At 48.4% G+C, this 25,360-nt stretch overlaps 1 protein-coding gene and 1 non-coding gene across 5 annotated transcripts in view; both read left to right on the forward strand.

The window, feature by feature from the left end:
• The window catches only part of BCL2L11 (BCL2 like 11), a 46,064-nt gene that overhangs the window by 15,860 nt on the left and 4,844 nt on the right, over positions 1–25,360 (forward strand). For 3 of the 4 annotated variants that reach the window (XM_060027357.1, XM_060027354.1, XM_060027355.1), the window contains one exon: positions 12,779–12,888. The exons of the other annotated variant lie outside the window; for it this stretch is intronic. In XM_060027357.1, coding sequence (XP_059883340.1) covers positions 12,779–12,888 — 110 coding nt within the window. The remainder of the gene's footprint in view (positions 1–12,778; positions 12,889–25,360) is intronic. 4 annotated transcript variants of the gene reach the window in all.
• On the forward strand, positions 25,208–25,338 carry LOC132435704 (small nucleolar RNA SNORA31). The gene has a single exon (XR_009521646.1). It is a non-coding gene; the product is annotated as a small nucleolar RNA SNORA31 (small nucleolar RNA).

Raw genomic sequence — 25,360 nt, forward strand, 5'->3', positions numbered from 1 at the left:
AAGCGAACGTCTGTCCTTTAAGACACGGCCGCCTTGGTCCTGTGCTGTGTCGGGCACTGGGCTGTGAGCACTGTGCCGCCCACCCGCCTGCCCACCCGCCGACCCTGCTCTGCAGGCACAGAACAGGGCCTGCCATTCCTTCCTCATGTAGGAAATGCTGGCAGAAGCGTATGTGCAGAGGACTCATCGTGGCGTTGTTTTATACCAACCGGAAAACTATTGGCAGTCCAAATGGTATGGGAAAACGTCTACATTAGTGAGACTGTGGTGCTGTCTTCTAATGATGTTAAAAAGAATAGTCACGTGGAAAATGCTCCTGGTGTTACGTTCAATTTAAAAAGGTTACAGAGTTCTTGGCGACATCCTAGTGTCATAGTCTATAATAAAAATACCATAGTTTGGGTGGCTTCAATAATCAACATTTGTCTCACAGTTTTGGAAGCTGGAAGTGTGAGGCCAAGGTGCTGCCACGGTCCGGCTCTGGTGGGGTCCCTCTTCCTAGCTTGTAGGTGGCCACCTTCTCACTGTCCTCATGTGATGGAAGGACGGCAAGCTAGCTCCTTGACCTCCTCTTACAAGGGCGCTAATCCCATTCACGAAGGCTCCACCATCATGACCTAACCACCTCCCAAAGGCCCCACCTACCAAGTACCATCACACTGGGGAAGAGATTTTTAGCATATGAGTTTTGGGGTGGACATGGACATGTACTCCATAACATGTAATTTGGTATCAAGAAGTTTATCAGCATAACAAGAAGATTAGAAGGAAAATATATCAAAATGTTAATAGTGAATATTTTTGTATTCAACTTACAGGTGGTCTTACCTGTTTTTGTTTTTGTTGTTGTTGTATATGGAAAATGCTCATGGCTAGCATTTATAATAGAATAAATTTAATAAATAATATATATTTAAAAATTTCTCTTAATGTTAATCTTCATTTTTGGTGTGCACAGCAGCTTATCACTGTGGCACGCACGATTTCAGTATTAACTTGCTCATACGGTCCGCTGTTAACTGTCACGCCCCTTATGATTTCATCCAGATGAGATCAGGCTTTTGGCCCATCACCATGAGTACTTCGATGGACATTAGCCCCCTAATTTACTCTTTTGGGATCTGCCTCTTATTTTAGCAAAGTGAGTATTTTATTGTAGAACATCTGCATCTGGCAGGGTTCCCGGTTGATTCAGTGCCCGTGAGCTGCTACTGCCTTACCTGCAGGGCTGTGCGTGGGTCTGGAGCAGGGTCTGGATGGCCTCCGGCTGTTCTCCAGACCCATGAGTGACCTGGGCAGGTCTGTTAGTCCCTCTGAGCTTCGGTTTCCTCATCCGTCAGGTGGAGACAGAAGTGCTCACTTCCAAGGTTGGGGGACTTTTGCATAAGCTACTGGGCAGAGAGCGGCTGGTAGGGACTCGGTCACTGTTTTCTTTGCTGTGCAGTGACCATCGTGGCCACGGCAGGTCAGCAAGCATGACGTAATGAAATGTTCTTTTTTCCTTTCCATGGAAAGGAGCTGTCGTTTCAGAAGTTTAGGCAACTCACAGGGAAGTGAATTATCTGGAAATGCTACTATAATTCTAACCCTGCCAGGTCCCAGAACAACAAACAAAAAAAGAAAATCTATTCTAAAAACTGGCCTGGGAGGGCAGGGGAGGTCCAACTCACCACCCCTCACCTGCCCATGAACCCGCACATCACCCTGAGAAGGAACCTTGGTGAACCTTTAGACCATGGAGAGCCATCTGGAAACCCACGCTGCGCCTGGCTCTGCTGAACCGGGCCTGTGCTGGGGACACCTGTGGGAGACGGCCTATTGGATTTGGCAGAAACTTGACTGTAGTTCAAGATGTGTGTTTGGAGCAAGAATGGTCTGGAGACATAAGACATAGGCTGAACTACTTTTTCCTGCAATCAGAAGTTACTGCACATTTTTTCAAAATAAAAGTTATTTTGTTCATGGATGTAGCATTAGAAATATTCATTGCCTGACTAGAATCAAGAATTTTAAAACAGCTTTTTAATTTTTTTCCCTTTTCCCTGAGGAAATGCTGCTCCTTTGGCCATCGTTAAATTTTGGTTTTTGCTTCTGAGTGAGTGAATCATGAATCCTTGGGAACTTTTGCTTCACACACTGTGGGCTGACCGATGCCAACAGGCAGTACAAACATTTCCCTGGTGCACGAGTTGAAGCCCAGTTTATAAGAGGCAGGCCTTCGTGGTTTTAAGTATTTGCTTAGGATGAGTTGATATTCCCAGTGTCCTGTGGGAAACCCAAATTCACTTTGCATTTCCTCTGTTCTCTACCCTGGACCAGAGCCCCACTGCTCTTGAGTAGAGTTGTGGTTCAACCAGACGGTGATGAAGCAGACCAGCTCCTGGGAGGGGGCTGCTTGGGCACGTGTGCCCGCAGGCCAGGAGTGAGGGCTGTTCAAGGCCCCATCTCGTGCTGGAGCCAGGGCCTTGAAACCGGGCCTTCGGCACAGGTGTCTGGCTCTGCACAGGGCACGATGCTGCTTTTAGTTTGGGCTTTGCGGCCCGCCCTTAGGCGTGAAAATGGTTTTGGAGCTAAAATTTCTAAAAGATGGAATCAAGCATTTCAGTCCAAGAGGGTGTATGTGTTAAAATTAAAACCGGTTCGACACAATGATTCTCGACTATCTGAGTCGCTTGGGAACTTTTTTTCCCCAAAATAAGTCACGTTCCTGGACTAGAGCATGCGTCCCACTCCAGTTCCTAAAACATTTTGATGTAAGTGATTGATAGATTTAGTGAGTGATTTGAGACCTTTAACAGAAGCTTGCTTATGTGGAAGGGACCTGTTTTTCTCTTGCAAAGGTGTGTCGGTGGGGATGAGCCACACTTGACAACCTTAGTTTGGGTGAGTTTGCCGGGGAAGAGGCTAAAAGAAGGTTTTTTCTTTGTTTTTTCATCCCTTGAGAAATTTCTTAATGCAGAGTAGTCTAGAAGTGAAATCTGGCTCTATGCTATGTTAGTATATATTTGAATTCAGACCTCAGTTTTACTTACAGCTGAGCATAAATTCTGCTCAACTGGTCAAAACAACCCTCCAACTTAAGGAAACGATTTGGTACGTGGCAGAACCACATATATTTGTTGATTTAGAGAATTCAGTGATATTTAAGACAGTGGGTGAGTGCCCGTGATTCCCTCTTTGGTCATGCAGATTTTATCACTGGGCTCGTGTGAAGCTTAGAACCGGGTTTTCTCTGTAAGGAAAGCCTGACACATACCACACACCACGCTTCGTTTTCTCTCCAGTTCTTTTTTCTGATAGTTTGATAGGAATTGTTGGAGTGGAAAGTTCCAGCAGGTGACCCAGGCCAGTCTCGGTCCTTCCTCTGATGCCGTCCATTCCCCGCCCCGGGGCAAGTCCCTCCACCTGCCTGGGGGCCGGTGTCCTCCTGAATTGGGAAGGTGTTGCAGCCAGTCTGCAGCGGTCAGAGCACTGAAGGGTATCTGGTGTGGGCGGGGTGGGAGGTGCTCTGGTTTGGAACGACCCTGTTGAGTCGGTATTGCACGGTGGTTTTCTCAGTGCGGGGGTAACCAAACTGTTGCACCCAGGATCTGAGCCCATGAGGGGGTAGAGCTTGGCCAGCAGCTGTGTCTCTGGAGGGGAAAGGGCATCGGGAGGAAGAGGAAGAACCTGAGAACCTGAGAAGATAAAAAGACCTTTGATAGCACCAGACGAGACATCTTTCAGTGCAGAATTCTGCACATCTTACACTTGTATTTGCCCTAAGGCGGCGACTCTAGCTTCCATTCTTTTCCTGTGTTGGGGGGGGACGTGGCACAGCCATGGACAGAACATTTTTGTGGTTTGCAGAGAAGGCCTAGGATCCGCAGCCCCCCACCCCCCGAATTGCCGTGTCGCGTGCGGAGGTCAGGTGGTGGCTTGAACGAGGTCGGTACAGGCTGGTCAGTGGATGAAGGAACTTGGGCTCCAACCATCTTTCTGATGGATCGCTCACGGTACCGGTCAGATTCTCTGCTCACTTTTTTAGCCTTTTGGTTTTCTTATTTTTTACACAGCGTTCAGTTCTTACACTTCTTTTTATCATTGAGTTTCCTACAAAAGGCTTTGGGGCTGTGTTTCCCTTTCAGCATAAACGTGCTCTCCAGACGCACGAGCTCTGTGAGTTTTTTAGGGAGAAGTCAGACAGCCCGATGGCAACAGACATATGTTTTGAGGCCAAATATTTAAGCCATCAAATGTCCAAACACAATGATTCCGTCCTTGTGATTATGCAAAATAGTGTCTGGAACTGAGGTGTAATGTTTCCTCTCTTGATAACGATGCGGGATAAAAAGAGGCAGCTGCGTCTTGTGAATTGGTTCGAAGTGGGAAGCTTTCATTATGCCTTCTGGTGTGTTATCAGTCACCATATATCTGCATTAACAGATGAGTGCTTCACTTCGTGCATTGCCGGTATAAATTTTAACTGCATAAATAAAATTATAGGCTTTTACACGTCTTAATTGGAAAGCTGTTTCGGATGTAGCTTTTCAGGATTCTGTATTTTGCCCCTTGCCTTGGTCTCCACTAGCATTAGGACAGAATAACAGGGACGCTTAAGACCTTCATGTGAACTAAGGAGAAGAGATTTTTCGTCACCTGTTTCCTGCCGCCAGCGTTCAACTTTATAGAGGAAGCCACACACACTCTGTAATCAAAAATTTTTATATTTGTAGTTTAAATTCTCATTTCCTCCCCCACATCTGATTTTGGACCAGGAACAACGGATGGTTACCGAAAGCTAGTAACTTCAGAATTGTTAACGCTTTATTTCTAAGGAACGGTCTTAAGTGAATTAACATGTAGAGTTGTATGTTTACAACTTCCCTGGCTGTAACCACTTAGCCAATCCCAATCCAGAAATCACTTCTAGACTACTTTGCATTAACCTTAACCACTTAAGTCTTAACCACTGCCGGGGTTACAGTTTAACCCTGGCAGTGGTTAAGACGCCACGCTTCCACCGCAGGGGGTGAGGGTTCTATCCCTGGTTGGGGAACTAAGAGCCCACATGCTGCGTGGTGTGGCCAGAATAAAAGAAAATGAAAGGTCTCCAAAAAGCATTTCTCCTTTTGTAGTTTTGCTGGAGTGAGTAGTGAAATAAATGGTCTGCATAGGAATTTCCCTCCACTGTCAGTGGAAGGGTCATGAGGTTGGATTTGTTCTTCTGAGTAGGACGGCACAGGCACAGTCAAGTCCTCCGTGATATTCTGGAAGGAATCTAAGACTATGGGAATAGAGACACAGCTGTCCTGGAGACAGTGGGGCTAGCGGCAGTGTAGGGAAAGCAAGGAACAGTAGTGTCCTGTGTCCTGCTGCCCCCGGCCAGACCCACTGCAGACCACAGCCACACGCTATTCAGAGCATCATGTTTCTGGAGCATCCCGAGGGGGACCCGAGTGGTGATGGAGGGCATTCCCAGGGCTCGTCGTAAAGGCATATGGAAGGAACTGGTTCCGGACCAGATCTGGGGCACGAGGTGGCAGCTGCATTGATTAAAAAGAGGGGTAATGATTGAGAGGGATCATAGATTGTCTTTGTAGCCCCAGGGGACAGAATCTAGATTGGGATCGGGGTTAGAAGAGAACATTCCAGTTCCCAGGAGGGAGAAGTTCGTAGCCCCTAATGCCTATCAGCGAGGACTGCAGTGCCTTAGGAAAAGGGGTGCACCAGGCCCAGGGCGGGCGACGAGGCATCATGGTGCAGGAGGCTCCTGCCAGGTCCCCCACCTGACGAAAGATGCTGGCTTCTGCTGTGACCCAGAGTTAGCCGGGTATGTCCTTGGACATAGACATAAAAACTCGGGATCTGGGTTTGCTCCTGGCCTTGGCTTCTTGAAAATATGTGTGTTAGAGGACAGCTCAGGGGAGATGGGTAACTAGGTCTTCTGAGGTTGAAGAAGGCATGACACATTCATCTTAATGCCTTTAGATTCATATTTTATTGTAGGATGCAGTTAAGGTCAAAGGGGGAAGATACGAACACTAGTTTCCAGACTTCCAGCTTCACAGCCTTGGTTTACCTGCAGTTTCCAAATGGTCAGACTGGAAATTGATCAAAGCAGCGTATTTTGATTTTCTTACTCACGGCCACGTAAAAGCAGTGGGCAATACACATGGAAAGAGTAAGTATGAAAACCCTGGCTACGTCTCATTCGCTTTCTTAGTGTTTTTTTTTTTTTTTTTTTGTCCTAACAGCTATTTATAAAGCACTGTCTTGAATTCATGCAACTGCTCAGGCTTGACCCATGTGTGTACCAGGGAAAAACAGGTTTAGGAACTTCATGAGTACTGATGCGGAATACTATCTCTTGATTTTATTTCGAATCCAGTTCGTTTTCATCCAGTGGTTCAGTGGAATTGATACAGTATTTATCAAAAAATAAAGTGATGGAATTGAGAAATAATAGACCCAGAAGGGGAGGGGTGTGTGTGTGTGTGTGTGTGTGTGTAATTGGGTTCTGGCTCGTTTGCTTTCTGAGAACCATCAGAGTTCAAGGTGATTTCTGATAGCATTTACTGCAGTCAGTAAATGATAGTAAATGACTGATAGTCAGTTACTGTCATGGCAGCGGCCCTCCTTCCCCTGCGGCTGGGAATTCTGGAGCTGCTGAGACAGCTCCGTCCCTCAGGTGGGTTTCCTATGGAAACCTTGGCCAGCTGTCTGGTTGCTTCCTTCTTGTAAATCTCAACTGATAAAGATATTTCTGAAGATAGCCCCTTAAGTAAGGAGACTGTTGGGTTGAATAAACATCCCAGAATTTTTACTTCTCCAAATGAGTGTCGACCTTCACAGCGGCCACCTGCGCGAGCAGTGCTTCCCCGAACATTTTTGGAGCATCTTTTTTGGAATTGTTTCAGCCCTGTTTTCAGAGCCAACAGGAAGTGGTCCTTTATGTCTTTTGGTTCAATCTAGAGTCTCCTCAGGGATAAAGATGGGCAGCCCTGAAATGCCAGGAGGAGGGGCTGGCTTTCTGCTCCACAGTCCCTGGTAAGTGCCGGGCAAAATGAGCACTTATTTGCCTAAGTATTATGTTCTGTGTTTAAAATAAAAACAATTTCTTCAAAGTCATACATTCCGCATCTCTTCAGGGACCAAGAAACCCTTTCTCAACTCTGAGTTGAATATTGATTGAGAGCTCAGTTCATGTTGATTAGTTGAAAATGTAATCTCAATTCTACCCCAGTATTTGTAGCTCAGCGAACATCTGAAAACAGTATAGAGTGAAATGTTTCCGTGGATTTTCGTTTGGTTTCTGGTTCTGCACTTGAAGCTCCAGTAGTGATGTGCTGGGAACTCAAACAGCCGCTGGCCCTGGGACGTGAGAGCATCCTGTCCCCAAGGATGATTGCAGTGATGTGAGCGCACGTGTAAGACATGGTCCCGCCGCCCCCAGGATGGTTCTCGTCATCCGCACAGCAGCCCAGCCGGGTGTGGAAAGATGGCAGTGCACGTCAGAATGTGACCGCAGCTCCTTTGAACACCTGCCGATCGGAACAGTGGGGTGGAAGCGGTTGGACGTTTAGGAAAAATCAGAAGGTTTGGCTTGACGGATGTCGAGCTCATTATGCATCGACAATCTCGTTTTTTTAAATTTTCCCACTCTCGCTGGCGGCGCTACAGAAAGCCCTTTCCGAAAGCCTCAGCCTGATTTCACTATCAGCCACTTAACCACGATATTAATTTTTTTCAGTCTCTGAGCTTTTAAGATTTGGAATTACCCTCTAGGCTGGAAACTAGTTTTGTAGCTGAACCACAACAGTTAATGCAATACTGCACATCTTTCAGTAACTCAGAGTTCTTTGGCGTTGAAAAAATGTCCTCCTTTCTACCCACCCGGCACACTGGTATAGAAAAATAGATTAATCAGAGACCTCGTGGTTTTTTTGGTTTGGGGTTTTTTTTTCCTATAGGAAATCAGGTTACCTGAAATGCTAGATTCTGAAATGCTAGATTTCAGAAAACTCTAGCATTGTTTCCAAGAGTTTTGATGAAAATTCAGCTAACATATCGCACTTTTGACAGAATTGCCTGTGTGACACAGTTGCATTCCAAAGTTTTGATTAGTGGCTTTGGTTAGAAAATCTGGGCCCAGCAAGTTCCCCAGCTCAGAATGGTGCTTACAGGATCGGAGCCGGCCTCGTGTGGACTTCTGGTTACAGCTTTGCAGCAGTAGCTTTACATTAAGAGCTGCTTGTATTTCATTGTGCTTTTCCTCTTCCCTCCCCTCTCTCCTTTTAGCACCAGGTTTATGGCATGAAATGCTTTCTTTTCTTTTTTTTTTTTTTTTTGTGGTATGCGGGCCTCTCTCTGTTGTGGCCTCTCCCATTGCGGAGCACAGGCTCCGGATGCACAGGCTCAGCGGCCATGGCTCACGGGCCCAGCCACTCCGCGGCATGTGGAATCCTCCCGGACTGGGGCACGAACCCATGTCCCCTGCATCGGCAGGCAGACTCTCAACCACTGCGCCACCAGGGAAGCCCGAAATGCTTTCTTAAATGCTGAAATTACATTTTCTGTGGGTGAAAATGCACCTCATCACAGTTTCCCCTTTGAAGTTCTTATGTTTCTGTAAAATTGCCTTAGTTAAAAATGTGATCTAAGTAATAAGAGCTTTTGTTTCAAATAAAGACCCATTTTATTGACGAGGTATCAGTATTTGCGGCTGTTAAGCACATTGCAGAGAGCATAATAAAATGTTTATGTTTGATGCTTATCTGTCTTACAGGCTAGAGATATAAATGTAAATGATCTTCTTGATAAGTGGATTATATTAGCAAGGGAGCAGGCAGATTGAGTATCTAGAAAGGATTGTAGGAGTGAGGGTGTGTTTTTTGAGTATCCCCTGCCCTTGAACCCCACCAGCTCCAGGTTCACCTTTGGAAGACCGAGCCCTGGATCTCTTCCACATCGTGGTGGTTCGTGCTCTGGTCACTGTGGGGCAGAATTCAGCAAACTGGTGATAAAGGGAATAAAAACCTTAATTCTGGCTCCGACCAGTGCCGCCGTGGGGCTGACAAGCAAATTCTCAGGTCAGCCAGACCCCATTCTTAGCCCTGCTAGGTTCTCACGTGACATGAGACCGCATGTGACAGACACCAGCATTAAACTAGTGACGAAGTTAAGGAAGAGCCCCCGGCACCCCCGTCACCACCAGAAGGAGACATTTTGTTACTTGAGAAGTAATCTTTGAAATTTAGGTGGCAAAAATCCACTGTATTAACTGAGATTAAGGCCACCATTTTAAAATATAGGAATAGGATGCCTTTGAAAATATTCAAAATAGAATTTTTAGCTTACGATCTTACCTTAAAACCAACACTGTCTGTATTTATGGGCTAGGTTTTATTGCAGGGTGAACGTTGGTCATTCATTTTAGGTTTATTCAAGAAATAAGAACAGTATTTGCTTCTCAAAAAACTCCAGTTCTTGGGGGCTTCCCTGGTGGTGCAGTGGTTGGGAGTCCGCCTGCCGATGCAGGGGATGCGGGTTCGTGCCCCGGTCCGGGAGGATTCCACATGCCGCGGAGCAGCTGGGCCCGTGAGCCGTGGCTGCTGGGCCTGCGCGTCCGGAGCCTGTGCTCCGCGGCGGGAGAGGCCACAACAGTGAGACGCCCACGTACTGCAAAAAAAAAACCTCCAATTCTTAAAGCCAAGTGGTGATAGCTGCTGTGTTAGAGTAGTCTAGACACATCAGTCTCCTTTGCAAACGTTAATTTATAGTGTATGTTACTATTCTATAGAAACTTCAAAAAATATATATACCTAAACACAGTTGCTAGCTCTCTTACTGATCTGTTTTATCAGTTAGTGTATGCTAAGCCTGGTCTAACCAATTATCTTTGGCTAATACAACTCTCCTGACTCCTGAGTGTTCTCCAAAGACACACGTCTGGGCCCCAGAACTGACCCGTGGTTTCTTCCCCCTGCTCAGGATTTCTCAGGGCCTGGTCCGTGGACTGTCTGCACCAGGAGCTTGTAAGAGTACAGCTTCCAGGGCCTCACTGCCAGACCACGGGGATGTGTTTCTCTCTGGGCATTTATTGAAGCTAGCAGTTAGAACTCTTCTTTCTGCAGAAGAAACATCTGCTTATCTTCTTCCCCCCACAAACAGCAGGGCATTTGTCTCTAAGATGAACAAGTTGGATCTGGCCCCCAAGGTTCCACATGTGCTTCTCAGCTGCTGGCCAGGTTGACGCAGTCACTAGGTGCTCATTTTGATGTGCACTGGCTCCAATGGTGGTGCTTCTGGCCGTCAGCCCTCCCGTGAGCCAGACAGAACTTTCTAAACCACATAGGTAAGTGAGGGTGTTAAAGAGAATTCAGGAGCCTTCACCTGCAGGTTGGGGGAAGTTAACCGGGGGAGTTAACTTCGTTTTGTGTTACAAGAATATAAGGTATGAGTATCCTTGTCCAGAAGAAGTTTATCATTTAGTTGAAGTCTAGCATTTAATCTGCAGGGATGTGAGCTCGTGGGAGCAGGGCTTGGGCATCTTTGGTTGCTGTGCCCAGACCATCTCCTGAGCAGTATCTGGCTCATGGGCATTCATATTCATTGGGTAAATTAGTGAGTGTCTTGATTTACTGAACCTTGGGTAACTTGCCAACAGTTTTTACCAGTCTGTCATCTTCGTAAAACATGCAGCCTAGATTTCACAGATTTTCTTTGGATAATTGGCATTTCTGACTCTAGGATTGAGGGCAGATTTACTCTCTCGAAGAGAGCCAAGTGTAGTGAGAAAGGAGTGGGGCTCTGGAGCCCAGGAGTGGTGGGTGACAGGGGTTCTGAGCGACCACGTGGCATCCTGTGCGCTGGTCTGGTCACTTGTATCTGTGGATACATGCGTCTCCCTGAGCTAACCTTGCAGGTGATGACCACAGTGTTCATTCTAAGAAAAGAGGCTTTTTCTTAGAAAAAGGGGAGTTAACTTTGTAACAACAGCTGCTAAAGTCAGGGAAAGAGCACTTGATTGGCTGATAGTATGAAAAGATAGTAATGATTTGGTACCTGTGATGGACAAAATCCTTAAAGCACTGCAAACCCAGGAGAAGGGAGTGAACTATTACAGACCACTTGGCATCACATATACCCTGAAATTCTGTTTTCTGCCGGTTTAGCTACTTAAACTTTAATTTTAATAGGCTTGTACAGAGTAACGATGGAATTTGTGACAGAGGTACCGCCAAGGCAGTTTTCTGTGTGCTTGGAGGGGTGTTCAGGGGACATGCCTGGCGTATCCCAAAAGTTTCCTGTCATCAGCCTTTGTGCGCTTCACCAGGCGTCCTTGGGGAAATCTCCCCTCTGGCTTGTTGCCAGCACAGATGATTCTGGAGAGGATGCACGTGTGTTCTTTGTTCAGTGCCCCCACACCTGTGCACACACGCGCGCGCGCGCGCGCACACACACACGATGCCCTGCCTCTCAGCCTTTGTGGGATCATCGATCATTTCTCTTGGGTGAGGGCCGGGGGTACAGAGAAGTTGGGGCAAGAGATTGAGAAGACTTGGTAAAAACTCAAGAGTTCACTTTTAAGTGCTTTTGTAGACCTAGGAACCAACAGCACTTTTATTTGTAACGATAAATAAAACTCTTAATACAACATACAAGATTTTTTTTTTTTACAAAAATACAAAAGAGGAAGCTATATTCATGTTATGGCAAAATCTGATTATGATAGGTGCTTAAAGTTTTCGCTGTGGTTAAAACATAACACGTGTGTTTAATTGCCAGCAGAGTGCTCCTTTTAACAGGAAGTTAGCGTAAGCCGCTTGTGAATAGCAGTTGAAATCCAATAATCTCATCTCTTTTCCTGTTACCCGTGTTACCCAGCTGTTCTCTGAGTGTGGAGAACACTTTTCTTCGTGGTACTTGGAGATATCGTCTTCCTGATGCTGGTGGGATCTTTGGACAACACACAGTTTTGTGCTCCATTTTTGGCCGTCACGTGGCTTTGAAATGGGCTCATTAACCGACGGCTGAATGCACTGGGTGTAGATGGGAGTGACAGCTTAATGAAAGGGTGAACCTCCCTCTTTTTTCTCCTTTCAAAAAAGCCTTTGCTCTTACACCCAAAACATTTCCTCTCTCCATGTGGTGTTTGCAGACTTGAGCCATCTTTATTGGCTGCATTAATATCGAAACAAAACATGCAATTATGCTTTCATTTGGCCCCTTGGTGGCACTTGTGCAGACTGGCTGTGTATCACTGCACCTCCTTCCATGGAAACAAGCTCATTCAGTTCTCAGGTTTTCACTGACTTTGCTTTGAATACAACCATTTCACGTTCCTCGCTGACGTGTGACATTTTCCTAGGAATTTTACCTTGCCTTAAGATCAAAATATAATAGTTACTTTACGGACAGCCTAAATCTTTACACTCTCATATGTTTCGAGGCTATTTCTTGGGCAGCATCCATTGTGCCGTTGTTGTGTTAGTTTGCCTTCTCGAAATGGAAGTAGGTAATTCACTGGCCAGGAGATTTTTAAATTTGGCAATTCTGAATCTCCAGTTGTTGTTGAAAATGAAATTACTCTGTATGCCTTATTCATGAGCCAGAGTTACATAGCAGAGCCTGCCACCATAATCTCGAATGCATGATTGTAGCTCTTGAAGTTAGGGAGCGTCCCAAAACATGAAAGCGTGTGTGAGATGGGCTTGCTTCTAGAAACTGACCTTTGGGACTTTCTAAATGATCTATGGAAAACAATGTGATTTTTGTTCTGTTTGTTCTGATGCAGCTTCCATGAGGCAGTCTCAGGCTGTACCTGCAGATATGCGTCCGGAGATATGGATTGCGCAAGAGTTGCGGCGTATTGGAGACGAATTTAATGCATATTACCCAAGGAGGGTAATGATGTTTTCTTTACCCCCTTTCTCCCTCACACCCTACCTCTCCCTGCCATTTAAAAAAAAAGAAAAGAAAAGAAAAGACTAGTAATAATCCTGTGCTTATTCTGGAAATGAGCGGTATTACCTATGTGTGACCTACCATTCTTCCTCCTTTCCCATTTTCCATTTGTTTTATGGCTGAATGTAAGTGGTGGCCATTAGACAAAATCCGAGGCCGACCAAGGGATGGTAGGAGCACAAACCTTAAATTCTCCATGCTTGAAAAAAAAGGGATTCTGTATATGCTTTGAAATATTCCCATATAAATACTAACGTAGTCCTCAAGCCAGAGAGGGAGTTGCAGCCCTCCCTGGAGGCAGTTTGGGTCAAAAGTAAAGAAATTTTTAAATTTCCATCTTAGCCAAAGGGAACGATGCCAGCTCTTAAAGTAGAAGTCTCCCCTGTGATTTGCCAGGCAATGAGTCAGAGCAGGGGGGCCTCTGTCATTCCAGCCCCCACTGCTGTCCTTGGTGTTCATTTATTGAAATGTATTAGGAGGCCGATAATTCATAGCCTGTAATCGGGGGTATAAAAATTTTATACCTCACATTGAGTGCCACTGGGATTTTTGAGGTGTGCTGTTGGGTTAAAAAAAAAAAAATTCAGCCTTAGATCCTACTCTGCAGGCACAGAGTGTATTTTGTTTTGCCCAGGGGCCATATATGTTACCATTTGGACACCTTATTCCCATGGAAGACATTTTAAAATGGGTAGGGTTTAACTCAGGGAGTCAGGCTCTTAGGCGCATGTGTGACTACTTCCTGCAGGGGTGCACCAGCAAATGTGTGAGAGAATGTGATTTTGGCTTTGCTAACCTTTTTTCTGGCAACCACGTATGAAGGTATTTCTGTTGATGTATCGAAAAGGAAGTACTTAACAATTATTTTCTACAAAATAAGATTTAATATCGTTCTTTCTTACTGTGTTACTTTCCATCTGACTCCTTTTCTGTCAAACATTATTGTTTCCTATAATACTTTTTAAAGATTTTTTTTTCTTTCTTTTTTCTTCTGGAGGGAGTTTATGCTTAGGACCCCCCAATATTTCTGCCCTGCTTTCAATGTTAGTCTCTTTTGTAGCTAGCTGTTGCTTAATGAACAGATGTTACCTGTAAATTGCTTTCAGTCAGTCTTGTTTTCCTGTTACGTGCAATGCCTGTTCAGCTTTTTTAAACATATGTGGAGATGTTTTCCCATTACAAGAGAGTCTTTTATTGCTTCAGTATAGAATCTCCAGAAGGGATTCAGGGAGTTTCAGAAAACTCACACTGGATCCTCTTCATACCTTCTACAGGGCGTGTATGTGTGTGTGTGATGGGAAATGTGCTGTCGTGTGATTCTGTCATTAAACGGGAAATGTCACATTGATGAACGGGCTCCGGAATTTCTTGTGATACTGGGTCTAGCTGGCAGGATGCCCGGCGGCCTACACCTGACGGGGACCTGCTCACAGAACATAAATTCCCTGTCAGCCTAGATCTGAAATGGCAGTCACTTTGGCAAGGTGGGTTGTTGTGTAATTTGCCACAGAAGTTACCGTTGCCCTAGTTTCTTCTGCCTCGGTTTCGCTGGTGGGGTTTCGGGGTTACTGTTTGTGTGTGGACTTGGCTCTCCCGCTTGACTAGGAGACAGTGGTCAGAAACAGGGCCCTGGGATATTCGGGACGTCGGTCCCTTTAAGAGGGTAGGCTGAATATATCCAGTCCTGATTCTGGAACGTGTCACGAATCCAGCAGGAAGAGGTCACTTCTGACGGCTCTGGCGGCTTCTCAGGCTGAGCCTGGGCCGTGAACTGACGGGCGTGCTGGGCCTGCCGCCTCCCCATCCCGTCTCAAAGCGGATGGTAGAGGTCCTTAGGGCTCCAGGTCTGGCTTGGCTGGGGCTCCGCAGGAGAAGTGAGGCTGCCGGCCTCCGGTGCCTTCAGAGTCCGGGGAGCTCTGGACACCGAGATGAGTCAGCACAGCTCCATCCTCCGGGGGTTGGATCAGAACCTTTGGCCAGAGAGCCAGGTGTGTTTAAGAAGGTTTTGCAAAAGTTTCTCTTTGAACTTACATGAAGTATCGATGACTCTGCGATTGACGTGAAGTATCGGTGACTCTGCAGAGCTTTCCCCCGAGCCTACCTGGATGGGTCTGGCTGATGCATCTCTGTGGTGGCCCCGAATGCTCGGTGGTGAGACATGGGCTAGGGAGGGGGGGCGGTGTTGGAGCACAGCCACGCCCACACGTAGGCTGCCGAGGTGCGGGACCGTTCAGATCACGTGCAGAGGAGACACAGGCCATCGGGTGGTCTTCATCACCAAGCCTCTCCCGTGCAGGTGGGGGAAGAGCCTCTCAGAGTTCACACCCCGCCTCCCCACCGTGTTCCCAGCGTTATTACACGGTTTAATGTTGAAGATGCTCATATGTTTTTTCAAATGAGCTGTAACCTGTTCTCAGTGCTTTGGGTAAGATAAATAGAAGTGAGTCTCATTGCAGTATTTCTCAGTATTTGTAATCGTGAACCTTATTTGGCATCTCTTAAAAAAGAACCAGTGCAAAAATGCAGTCGCTAATCATTGAAAGGACTCTAGCTTTCTAAGAAGGCTGGAATATCGGGGGAGGAGTAGGGACACACTCTAGCTTATCACCTCATTTTTCAAAAACGAAACAAACTTATTCTCCAGGTCTTAGAAACAGCCAGTTCAAAACAGCAGACTCTGAAACTCGGGATAGTGACACAGTGACCCCAGGGCCGCAGAGGCCTGTCTTAAGAGTTGTTGGATTCAAAACAGTCCATTGTCTGCAGTCACACTGATGGGCCATTGTTGAATATTGGGGGTGGAAACCTGGGGAGGAAATGGGAGGGATTTTGCTTCCAAGTTACGCACTTGTCTGTCCGGGGAGGTGTCCCTTCTTGGCAAGCAGAGTCCGTCGCCACGCTGCTGTATGGTGGATCGGAGCCTTTTAAACATTCAGTGTCTCTACTTGCTTAATACTTTTACAGTACGTTTTGTAAAGTGTTGGTCTTTTGTTGCCATAAGCCTTGCGAAGCCTGACAGGATATTTTCCCGTTTTTTCAGTTAGAGCAATAGAGGAAGTTGTCGTGTAGTTGTCATGTGCTCAGTGCACTTGAGGGCAGTGGGGAAGCATATGAGACGGAGCTGTGGAGTCTGAATCCTTGAAGCAGGAGGTGAGAGAGGCACAGGTGAGCGCAAAGCCCCGGTGCATGTTCCCTTCTCCTTTTGTGACTCGGTGGGTGTCGTCGCCCCAAATGAACCCTGCCAGGGCAGGGCGACCCGCCCCTCTACCTGATGGGAGTTTTACTGCTCCAAGTCTGGTGTATATTTGTAACTTTCTGTTTTGAAATAATTGCAGACTTTGACGCCAAAGTTGCAGGAATGGTACAAAGACCCCTCTTGTATCTGCCACGCGAGTCCCCTGCTTTTAACATTGTGCCATGTTTGCTTTAACGTCCTCCCTCCTTGTACCTACCTGTGTGCAAACTATTTTCTGAACTCTTCGAGAACGAACTGCAGGCACGATACTCCTTTACTCTTAAATTCCTCAGTGTGTCCTTCCTAAGAATAAGAGTATTCTCTCGTGCAGCCACAGAGTAATTAGCAAGATTGGGAAATTAACAACGTGGCAGTACTGTCGTGTCGTCTGTGGGTCTCATGCAGACTTTGCCAGTCGTCCCAACAGTGTGACATTGTGTCCTCCTCCGTGCATCGTATCGGGAGGCACTGGGTGTCAGTTTGTCCCATTCCTGGGACTCTGGTCAGAGGTGGTGTCCTCCACTACAAAGTCAGTACTTTTCCATTTATCATAGAAGGAAAGTGTGTATAAATGAGGAAGAACTTCCCTTTCTCCCCTGTGTTTACTTCGTTTGTCAACTTTAGTTCATGGGTCCGTGTTTAGTTCAGCAGCTTATTATGTGTTCCTCTCGATACTTAATGCTCAGATTGTCACAGATTTGGCCAGTGGCAGCCCCGTGGTGCGTCTCCACCATGTCATTAGGCATTAAAGTGCTGCAGCAGCCTAGGCACACACAGAGCACGTAGTGGGACAAAACCCAAGGGTCCAGAGAAGTGGTGGAGCTCTGGGATCCGTTGCTGGATGACCTGCAACCATACGGTGTCCTGGCTCCATAGCTCCCCATGTCCAGCTCTGTGAGATTCCGGGGAGGGAGGGCGAGGGCTCTCAGGGAACACCGGGCAGCCAGGGACGTCAGTGGGGAAACTGCATCTCTCTCTGGGGCTTTCTGAAGAGGGCAAGCAGCTGGCTGGGAGCCGCGGTGCAGCAGCTGGCACCTTGATGCCTCCTCTTCCCCATGGGTGGGCGCCCCCACCCAGACAGCCAGCTTTCCTGTTGTTTTTGATAGCCTCTGCTGGCTTCTTTCGCAATTCAGAAATTGCGTGAGTGCAAGTCCAGGTCCCGTCTGCTGGAGGGAGCGTCAGCAGGTGTGGGCTCCGGTCCCCTGCAGGCGTGGGATGCCCTGTGCTCACCGCAGGTTCTTGGGGATGGTGTCCAACTGGATGGGATTCTTGGCCCTGGCTGGGGTTGCAGTCTGAGGCCATGGAGAGGGTGCTAGACCCTTGAGAACGTGAAGACACGTGCTCTTGGGGTGGTTAGCCCCGTTCTCTGACCAGCGTGCCCCGGCTCCCCCCTGCCCCCAGTACCGAGGTTAGGATCACTCGCCTTCTTGCCTTGCCATCAGCGTGTCCAGCCTAAGGCACTCTGTGCTCAGATAGGCTGCTCTTGGTTAGCGGTGGCATGGGGATGTCCCGGTGGGGGGCTGCAGTGGACAGCGGCACGCGATGCTAGGACAGGCTCTCTAGAAGGGCCAAGAAGGAGATGAAAACCCTTTCATTGTTGGATCACAAGAGACAGTGTATCTTTTGTTCACACTGCCTGCCTCCTACTTCTGTCTCGGGCGTGTGCAGGCATGAATTGACCGAACGACATAGAGGGAAGCGTAGCCCTGAACCCCACAAGGTAGAGAAGAAAAGGTGGCTTGCAGGCTGGTTCTGAGGGAAACCACAGTTTAATCGGTGTCAACACATTAGCATTTTCATGTAAGTTGAGCCTGGAACATCAAAGGGGCTCTGGACGCTGACCCTCCTTGGAGTCAAAAATCCACGCACTGCCATCCCTGCCTCAAGACAAAGGAAGTTGATAAATGACTCACCCAAGGGCAGGAAGCTGAAACTGTTTGGACAGAATCAGGACTCAAACTCTAGTCCTTTTGATTCCACATATTGTGATCTCTAATTGAACACAAACTTTCCCCCCCACTTCGCTAATCTAAAGATCTGTAAAATGAAACAGGTACCAATACTGAAAAAAACCCGTGTGTAAGTGAACCTGCGCAGTTGAAACCCGTATGTTCAAGGGTCAGCTGTACTGTATGTGAACTTGAAGTCTGTATGTGTCGTCTTTCCTAACAAGTGAAATTCCCCGTGCTGTTTGAGCCTCGTTTTCGGAAGGGCTGTTCTTCTATAGATGGTCTTCTGTAGCTAGTGGACGGGGAGAGGTCAAAATTATAGCTTGTTTGGTAATAGCGTAAACCGTACTTAACGTCCAGAGATGCATGTTCTCAGATGGCCCTCTTTTGAGGCCTTCGTTCATCACATGTTGGAGTTTAACAAAATGAGATGCTTTCTATTACTGTCTGAGAAAAGAATAATGAAAAATCTGCCTATCAAACATTAAAGCTGGGCCCATCCTATCTCATGAGATGATGCCCCGCATTTGTCGCACACAGGTTGATAGAATGACAGGTTTCCTAGCACAGCCAGCTGTGGGCGGGATAAATTGATGCCTACCATTTATTTGGGATACAGTTTTCAGGTTTAATGAGTGTCTCCCTTGGAGTTGGATAAGGCAGTTGTGGTCTTAAGAGCCTCGCATACCTGTCTGACACGTGCCGTATCCACACCACGCGAACAATGACAAGACGAAGAGAAGGAGCCCATCACGGAGACGCCAGAGCCTGTGAGAGAGAAGCGCCTCCCTCCTGTGACATCAGCTCTGCTGTGTTGCCCTGAGACCTTCCCCGAGAGCATGGGCTTCAGATTATCTCCATGGAGACCATGGCTGTGGAGGGCTGAACGAGGGCTTTCCATCTCGTAGGAAGATGCAGCTCACAGGCAATGGCAGGGACCTTGGGGTCAGATTCCGTCTGCCCACCTTCAGGAGCCCCAGTTTCAGTCAGTCTCTTAGGGACGTAGTGACGATTAAACCAAAGCATTTAGAGATGCATCTGGAAAATGCTGTCCATCATCCCGTGCTACCATCCTTCTGTTTTCTCTCACTTTGAACTGTAGTTGAGACTTTTCTCCATCGGGCTTTAAGCTTTGGATAGAGAGATACTAGTAACTTTGTTCACCTGCGTGTCTGCTAAGTACCCAGCTCGTTAAAGGAAATGTCGGGGGGGGGGCACCCCCGGGGGCGTGGGGTGGGGACCCCGGACGTGCTGCGTCTGTCTGGGTTACACAGATGTGAGCCGAGGTTGAGGCGCTGGTGTGTGTGTGAATGGCTGGGTGGGCACCAAGCTGGATGTGGCTTGTGTGCTCGCTCACACTGTGGCACGTGGGCACACCTGCATGGCTGCCTGGCCCTTGAGGCACCGGAGGCCATCAACACATAACCATTTGGAGATGCAGGTGCCTGGAGGGGGACTTCAGAGAGGTCGAGCTGGGTTTTTTTTAATCTCTTGAGGAGGAAATGGAGATGCACTTTGAGGCTCGGCCCTCCTGCAGACATACAGAAATAATCAGCCTATCACGTCATCCTCCGCTAGACTTCTTCCACCTGAGCCAAAGCAGAGGGGTTTGAGCTGCGGTTAAAGTGCTTACATCTCATTAGCATTTGTCGGAGGCTGGGGCATTTTAGAACAGCGTGTTCTTGCTCTGCACCTAATATTTTGTCTAATGGTGCCTCGTGCGGGAGTTGTAAGAGCCGTCTCTCCGGCTTCTCCGTGCTTGACAGTGACACAGCTCGAAGGTCACGGGCCGGGGGTTCTTCATTTCAGCCAGCTGGAGCCGTGGGGCCGGGGGGCCGACAAGTTATCTAGAGATCTGCTGCGGGGAGGGGGAGGTATTGTACTAAGAAAATCCAGCGCATGCCAGGTTAATGGGAGAAGTGAGTGTTTGTCCTACCAAAAGCTGTACCTGTAATAGGTTCTTTGAAATGATGCACTGAAAATTGGAAAGCGGGATTTGTGCAGATGCCGTCTTTCTGCGACATTTGAGGATCACCTCATCACCCTAGTGGGAGAGCTCGCCTCTGGTGCTTGGGGTGGAAGGGGCACCGCATCCGGCCAAGGAGCTCCACTAGCACCCTTTCCACAGCTGTGTTGACATCAAAGCGCGTTAGGCACTAGCTATGCAAATGCCCATGTTGCCTTGGTGATAAATAGAAAGTGAATTTGGTCTTTGGACAGCATTGCAGCGGCATGTCTGACACCTGAGAACAGCAGTGGATGTGGAGGCTGCACTGGAATCTGAGCTGAGATGTCCTTTGACTGTGGTTCTTGGTCTTAAAGTGGAGAGAGACCAGGTCTTCTTAGCAAGTCTCCACATCGAGTCATCACACATGGGCCCTGTTCCTCTCTGACCTCTGTCACGCGCTTGTCACTTAAAATAACGTTTAGATCGATGGGTTATGAAATGGGTCGAGGTGGTCTTCCATCCATCACCGGGGCCACTCTGTCCCTTGCCTCACTCTGTCACCTGTGATTATGGCAGCTCTCAGCACTGTTCTGGAAGGTGCCTTGACCGCCCCTGGGGGAGCAGACACCATCTAGACAGACAGACACTCCATCCTCTGACAAAGAGGTTCTCTCTTTGTCAGAGTCCTTCCTGGTGTCAGAGTCCAAAGTTCAGTCTCCTATAACATGTTCCCACTTAAAAATGTATCTACCTTAAAAAAAAAAAAAAAAGTTTAGGATGTCTTAGGCATTCAGTGTTGAAATTCTATAAGAAACAAGTTTTAAAAAATTGCTCAGTCTCAGAGTTCTGCGGATATACCTTGCTTTTTGGTGTGTCTCCTAGAGTTTGGTATTGAGCTCTTTTTGATAAGACGGTGAAAAATAATGTCCTTGTTACCTTGACTGCCAGGAAACTCTTCCCTAAACTGTGGTTCTTTTGCAGCAAATCTCAGCCCTAGTTCCCAGGATAAGTCTCTCTTTCTTAATATTTGTGATCTTCCTCAACCTTTGTTTTTATTGCGCTGTGCGCACCTCTGTGGTTTTGAGTCGGTAAACCCCTTGAGTAATGCTGAGTGTATCTGTGGGTTGTACGTACTGAGTCACTTGGCCCAGCAAGGTTTGACCCTGCCTTTGGAGCCCGGGTTGGTGAGTGTGTGTTCTGCACTGAGCTGGAGTTGAGCTGAGCTGTCGGGGTGACTTGGTGGTTCCTGCAAGCTCCGTCTGTGAAAGGGCAGGAGAGCCACGCTGGCTCGGGGGGTCATGAAGACAGAAAAGGCGTGTGCCAGGTTCCATTTATCGGTGACGGTGGGCGACCCTTCTCATCCCCAAGCTCAGGCTCACAGAGTCCGAAGGCCTGCTGTGTCTTGTGTACTTTGCAGAGGTTGGGCTCCTCTCCATCTGCAGGAGAGTGAAGCGGGAACAGAGCGGCCCACTGCAGGTATGTTGTGGTCAACCTGGCCAGTTGCCCGGGGCAGCCTGGGCTCCAGGCCTCTGTTGCATGCGGCACACCTGCTTCCCTGGTTTGGCTGTGATTGTTGTTTTGGCATTAAAATGTAATTTAGTTCCCCGATACTCGATTGGTGGTCTCGAGTGCAACCTGAGGCGGTCCCGGTGCTGTGTCCAGTCCCTGAGCCTCCTCTCCTGTCCCACCCCACACGGAGGCCCAGCTCCTCAACGTACGGGCTGCTCCCCGGTCATGACAAGTCAGCCTGGACCCTGCTCCCCACTCCAGGGCGGACCCTCGGTGCAGCCCACCCTGTCTGCCACCTAGGTGAGCCTGTGGCCTCTGGTGTGGACGTGCAGGGAACTGTTCGGGATTCCCTGCTGAATGCCCTTGACACTGTCTCCAAGGTCGTATTTCACATCTTCAAAGAAAACCGAAGTCTGTCCAGGGAAACTCAGAGCTCCTGAGTCCATCGCTTGCCTTTATGAGACGATTCCTGGATGGGGCAGCCCCGGAATTTGACACTGCTTTTCATTCTGGCTTACTGTGAAAAATCAAATACTATATTTTACCATAAAATACTTTTCCCAAGCCATCTGCTCCTTCTTGCGTGCAGGGCCCCGCCTCTCCTCCTGTAATTCCCTCTCCTTTCCTCCCAGCAACTCTTCTTCCTCTGACTCAGCATGGGGCTTGGCTCTGTGCCTTCCTGCCCGGCTCTCCTGGCCCCGCTGCCCGCCTCTCTGGCCGATGCTTCTTTCTCTGTCATCGTCTTTACCTCTGTATTACCCCTGTCACAAGATCGTGTTCATTCGCATGGCTCTGTCCCTCAGCAGAGCGTAAGCTCCGTAAAGGAGATGCTGTCGTGTTGCTCTTTGGACAAGAAGGACCCTCCGCATCTTGACTGTGTTTGGGTGTAGGCTTCAGGCTTCACTGGAACATGTGGATGTGTTTCCGTCTGCAAGGTGGGAACTTGCACTTGCCTGCCTCTGGCTCCCGAGACAGGGCAGCTTTCTCTCGGGCTCTTCTCATTGATGGTGGTACCGTGGGCGCCCTATACGGTGGGCTGCGCCGTGCTCTCCTGCATGCGGTGCTGGCGACTCGGGAACGCCCATGAGACTTAACTGGGTGCAGACAGGCTACGAAGTCGAGCGTTGCCTGTGATGCCGGAGCCCCCCAGCCAGAGAGGAGCATGGACTGTCAGGATGGCCACAGAAGTCAATTACCCCAAATAATCCGCTCCTTGATCTAGACCACGGAGATGAAAATCCCAGTTGGATGGGATCCTGCACTCTGTACACGTGTGTGTGTAAGACATAAATTGTTTGTACCTAGGAGTGTATTTAGTTTTTTAGTTCTTCCCCCAAATGAATCATTGTAATATATCTTTCTAAAGTGTTTCTATGATTTAGACTAAAACAGCATTACGCAACTCTGAGCTAAGAAGTTTTGTTTTTCACTTGAAAGGTGAAGGACCAGGAAGGATGATTAAGCATGAGCGCGTGTATTAGTTTGCTAGGATGGCCAGAGCACAGGACCACGGACAGGGGGCCTTACACAGCAGAAATGTATTTCTTCACATTCCTGGAGGCCAGAAGCCTAGGATCTCATGCTGGCTGGGCTGACCACGTCTGCCCTACGTTAGCATCGTCAGGCCCAGACCGTGTGCTCGGTGACTCCGGTAAGGAAGCTGATCAGTACGGCTGCAGGTGTCAGAGGGCGGCGCGTCTGCCCTGGCCAGCTGCCCGTCCTCCAGCTGTTCGTGAGGTGCGGGCCATCCACGCTGTGCTAACAGCAGCTTCGGCGGGCCCTGCCAGCTGTCGAGGGCTTTCTGGGCTGCCAGGGCTCTTGGAATCAGTGGTAATGGCTTCCTCCATGGAATGTCGTCCAAAAGCAATCATTCGCTGGTTTAACGGCGTGTGCCGTGTTGTCACGCGTGCTGTCGAGGGGCCAGGTGTCCCCGTATCCTCGCTAACCCGGATGTTGTAGCATCTTCTCGTTTGTCAGGGATCGGGTGTTCCTTTTAACAGATCTTTCTTGCATTCCCCTGCCACCCTGGCATGTCTTCGCATACCGCCCCCATATTATTTTCACGTGATACGAAAGCAACAGTCTAAAAAACTCGGGAAGACTTCTCTCATCCTACACCTGCTGTCCTCAAGGGTGCGTGGAAGGTTTCTCCCCTCAGACGCTGCCAGTTCTGGAATATAAAATTGGCTAAGTGTCAGCAGTTGGGGGTCTGTCCCTACTGTATGACCCAGTCCCCTCGTGGCGTCATTTTGACTCCGTTCTCCGGTCCTCCTGAGGCCAGAAGCGACAACTGTTTGGCTTGAGATTTCCCACCTTGAAGTGATAGTTCAGCTCAGCTCTGCATACACTTTCTTCATTTTAGTAAGTCGTGGTTTTATTTTGAATAAGCCTCTTTCACCCTGTTAATATTAGTCTCAACTAAAATTAACCTTCCCCTAAATTATTCTCACTCAGAAGAAGCAAAGTAATTTTGAAAGTTAAATCAAAACAAAGCAATCTTGTGTGTCAGGCTGATAAAAATCGCAGACTGTGGTTACGGAGCGCCTCTACAGGAATCGCTTACATAAAGCTGATTTCCTCCAGTCTGGCTCCTGGTTCTGGAAGGAGCAAGGGAAGTGCTCCGGCCTTATCACAATTCCATCCCGTACAACGAGCCCCAGAGGGCTGTGTAAACAGTGGCGAAGAGGGAGCTCTGCTTGCAGCTGGCGTCTGTGGACAGCGATTGTGTCTGGGAAGGGGACGCCCGTCCTCGGCCCGCCCCGTGGCAGGTGGTCCCGTGGATGTGTGTTGGAAAGCACCCCCCAGCCCGCCGGAGTGAGAAGGGGGTTGGTGGAGTGCTCCAGACAGAGCAGGGAGCTGGCCTGGGGTGTGGATTTCAGACCTGAACAGGGAAACCGGTCACAGCTCCTGACATGGAGGCGGATGTGCTCTGTTCTGAGTTTACACCCTGCACTTAACCCGCGAAATGGATTAGAGCTCGAAGGTGGAAGACCCAGGGACCTCTGAGACCTTGAAATACGCTGGCCGTTTCCTTTGGAACAGTTTCTCAGCTTGTCATGATCCTGTGGTGGTCCCCAGCAAACAGGGCTTTTCTAATTTTCATCGCTCTTTGCCCGCCACTCCGGGGTACTGGAGGGGCCAGTGGTTGACGCCGCCTGTGTCGGTGACCGTGGCCGCAGCCCTGGACCAACAGCGCTTACCCACCGGAGCTGCCCACCGACAGGCAGAGGCGCGGTGGCGCATCAGTGCTGCACTTTATTTAGCTTCTTAGGGCAAATTACCCCGAATCACTGATTTCTCAAGTAAATGACAGCCACCCGAAACTCACCCTTGAGGGAGTCTGAACCATATTTTGAATGTTGGTAACTTGGGCAGTAAGGTGGTTACCTCGCAGCCACCAAGTTCTTTCCTTCCTCTCTTCCATCTGCTTTACCTGCGCCTCTCTTCACGGGACCCCCCCCCCAACTCCAGGACTTGGGGTGGCTTTCCTCCAGCACCTGCACAGAGCCGGTGGGGATACTCATTTTCCAATGGTTGCTACGTTTCCTGATCAAGGCAGCTGTGGCCAGCGATGGCATCACCTGTGGAAAGAATATGTGGTTTTTAGAAGGAGAAACAGTGCATCTATTTGACAGACCTGGGGCAGTTACTGTCTGCTAAGATTTCCACTACAGATGCAAGAAAAAAGTGTCCTCACGCTTTCTGTCTGTCTGATTGTGGCAGCCCAGGTTGAATGGGGGAATACAGGGAAGAATTGCAGCTCATAAATAA

This window comes from Delphinus delphis, chromosome 12 (assembly GCF_949987515.2).
Source record: "Delphinus delphis chromosome 12, mDelDel1.2, whole genome shotgun sequence".
Taxonomy (NCBI): domain Eukaryota; kingdom Metazoa; phylum Chordata; class Mammalia; order Artiodactyla; family Delphinidae; genus Delphinus; species Delphinus delphis.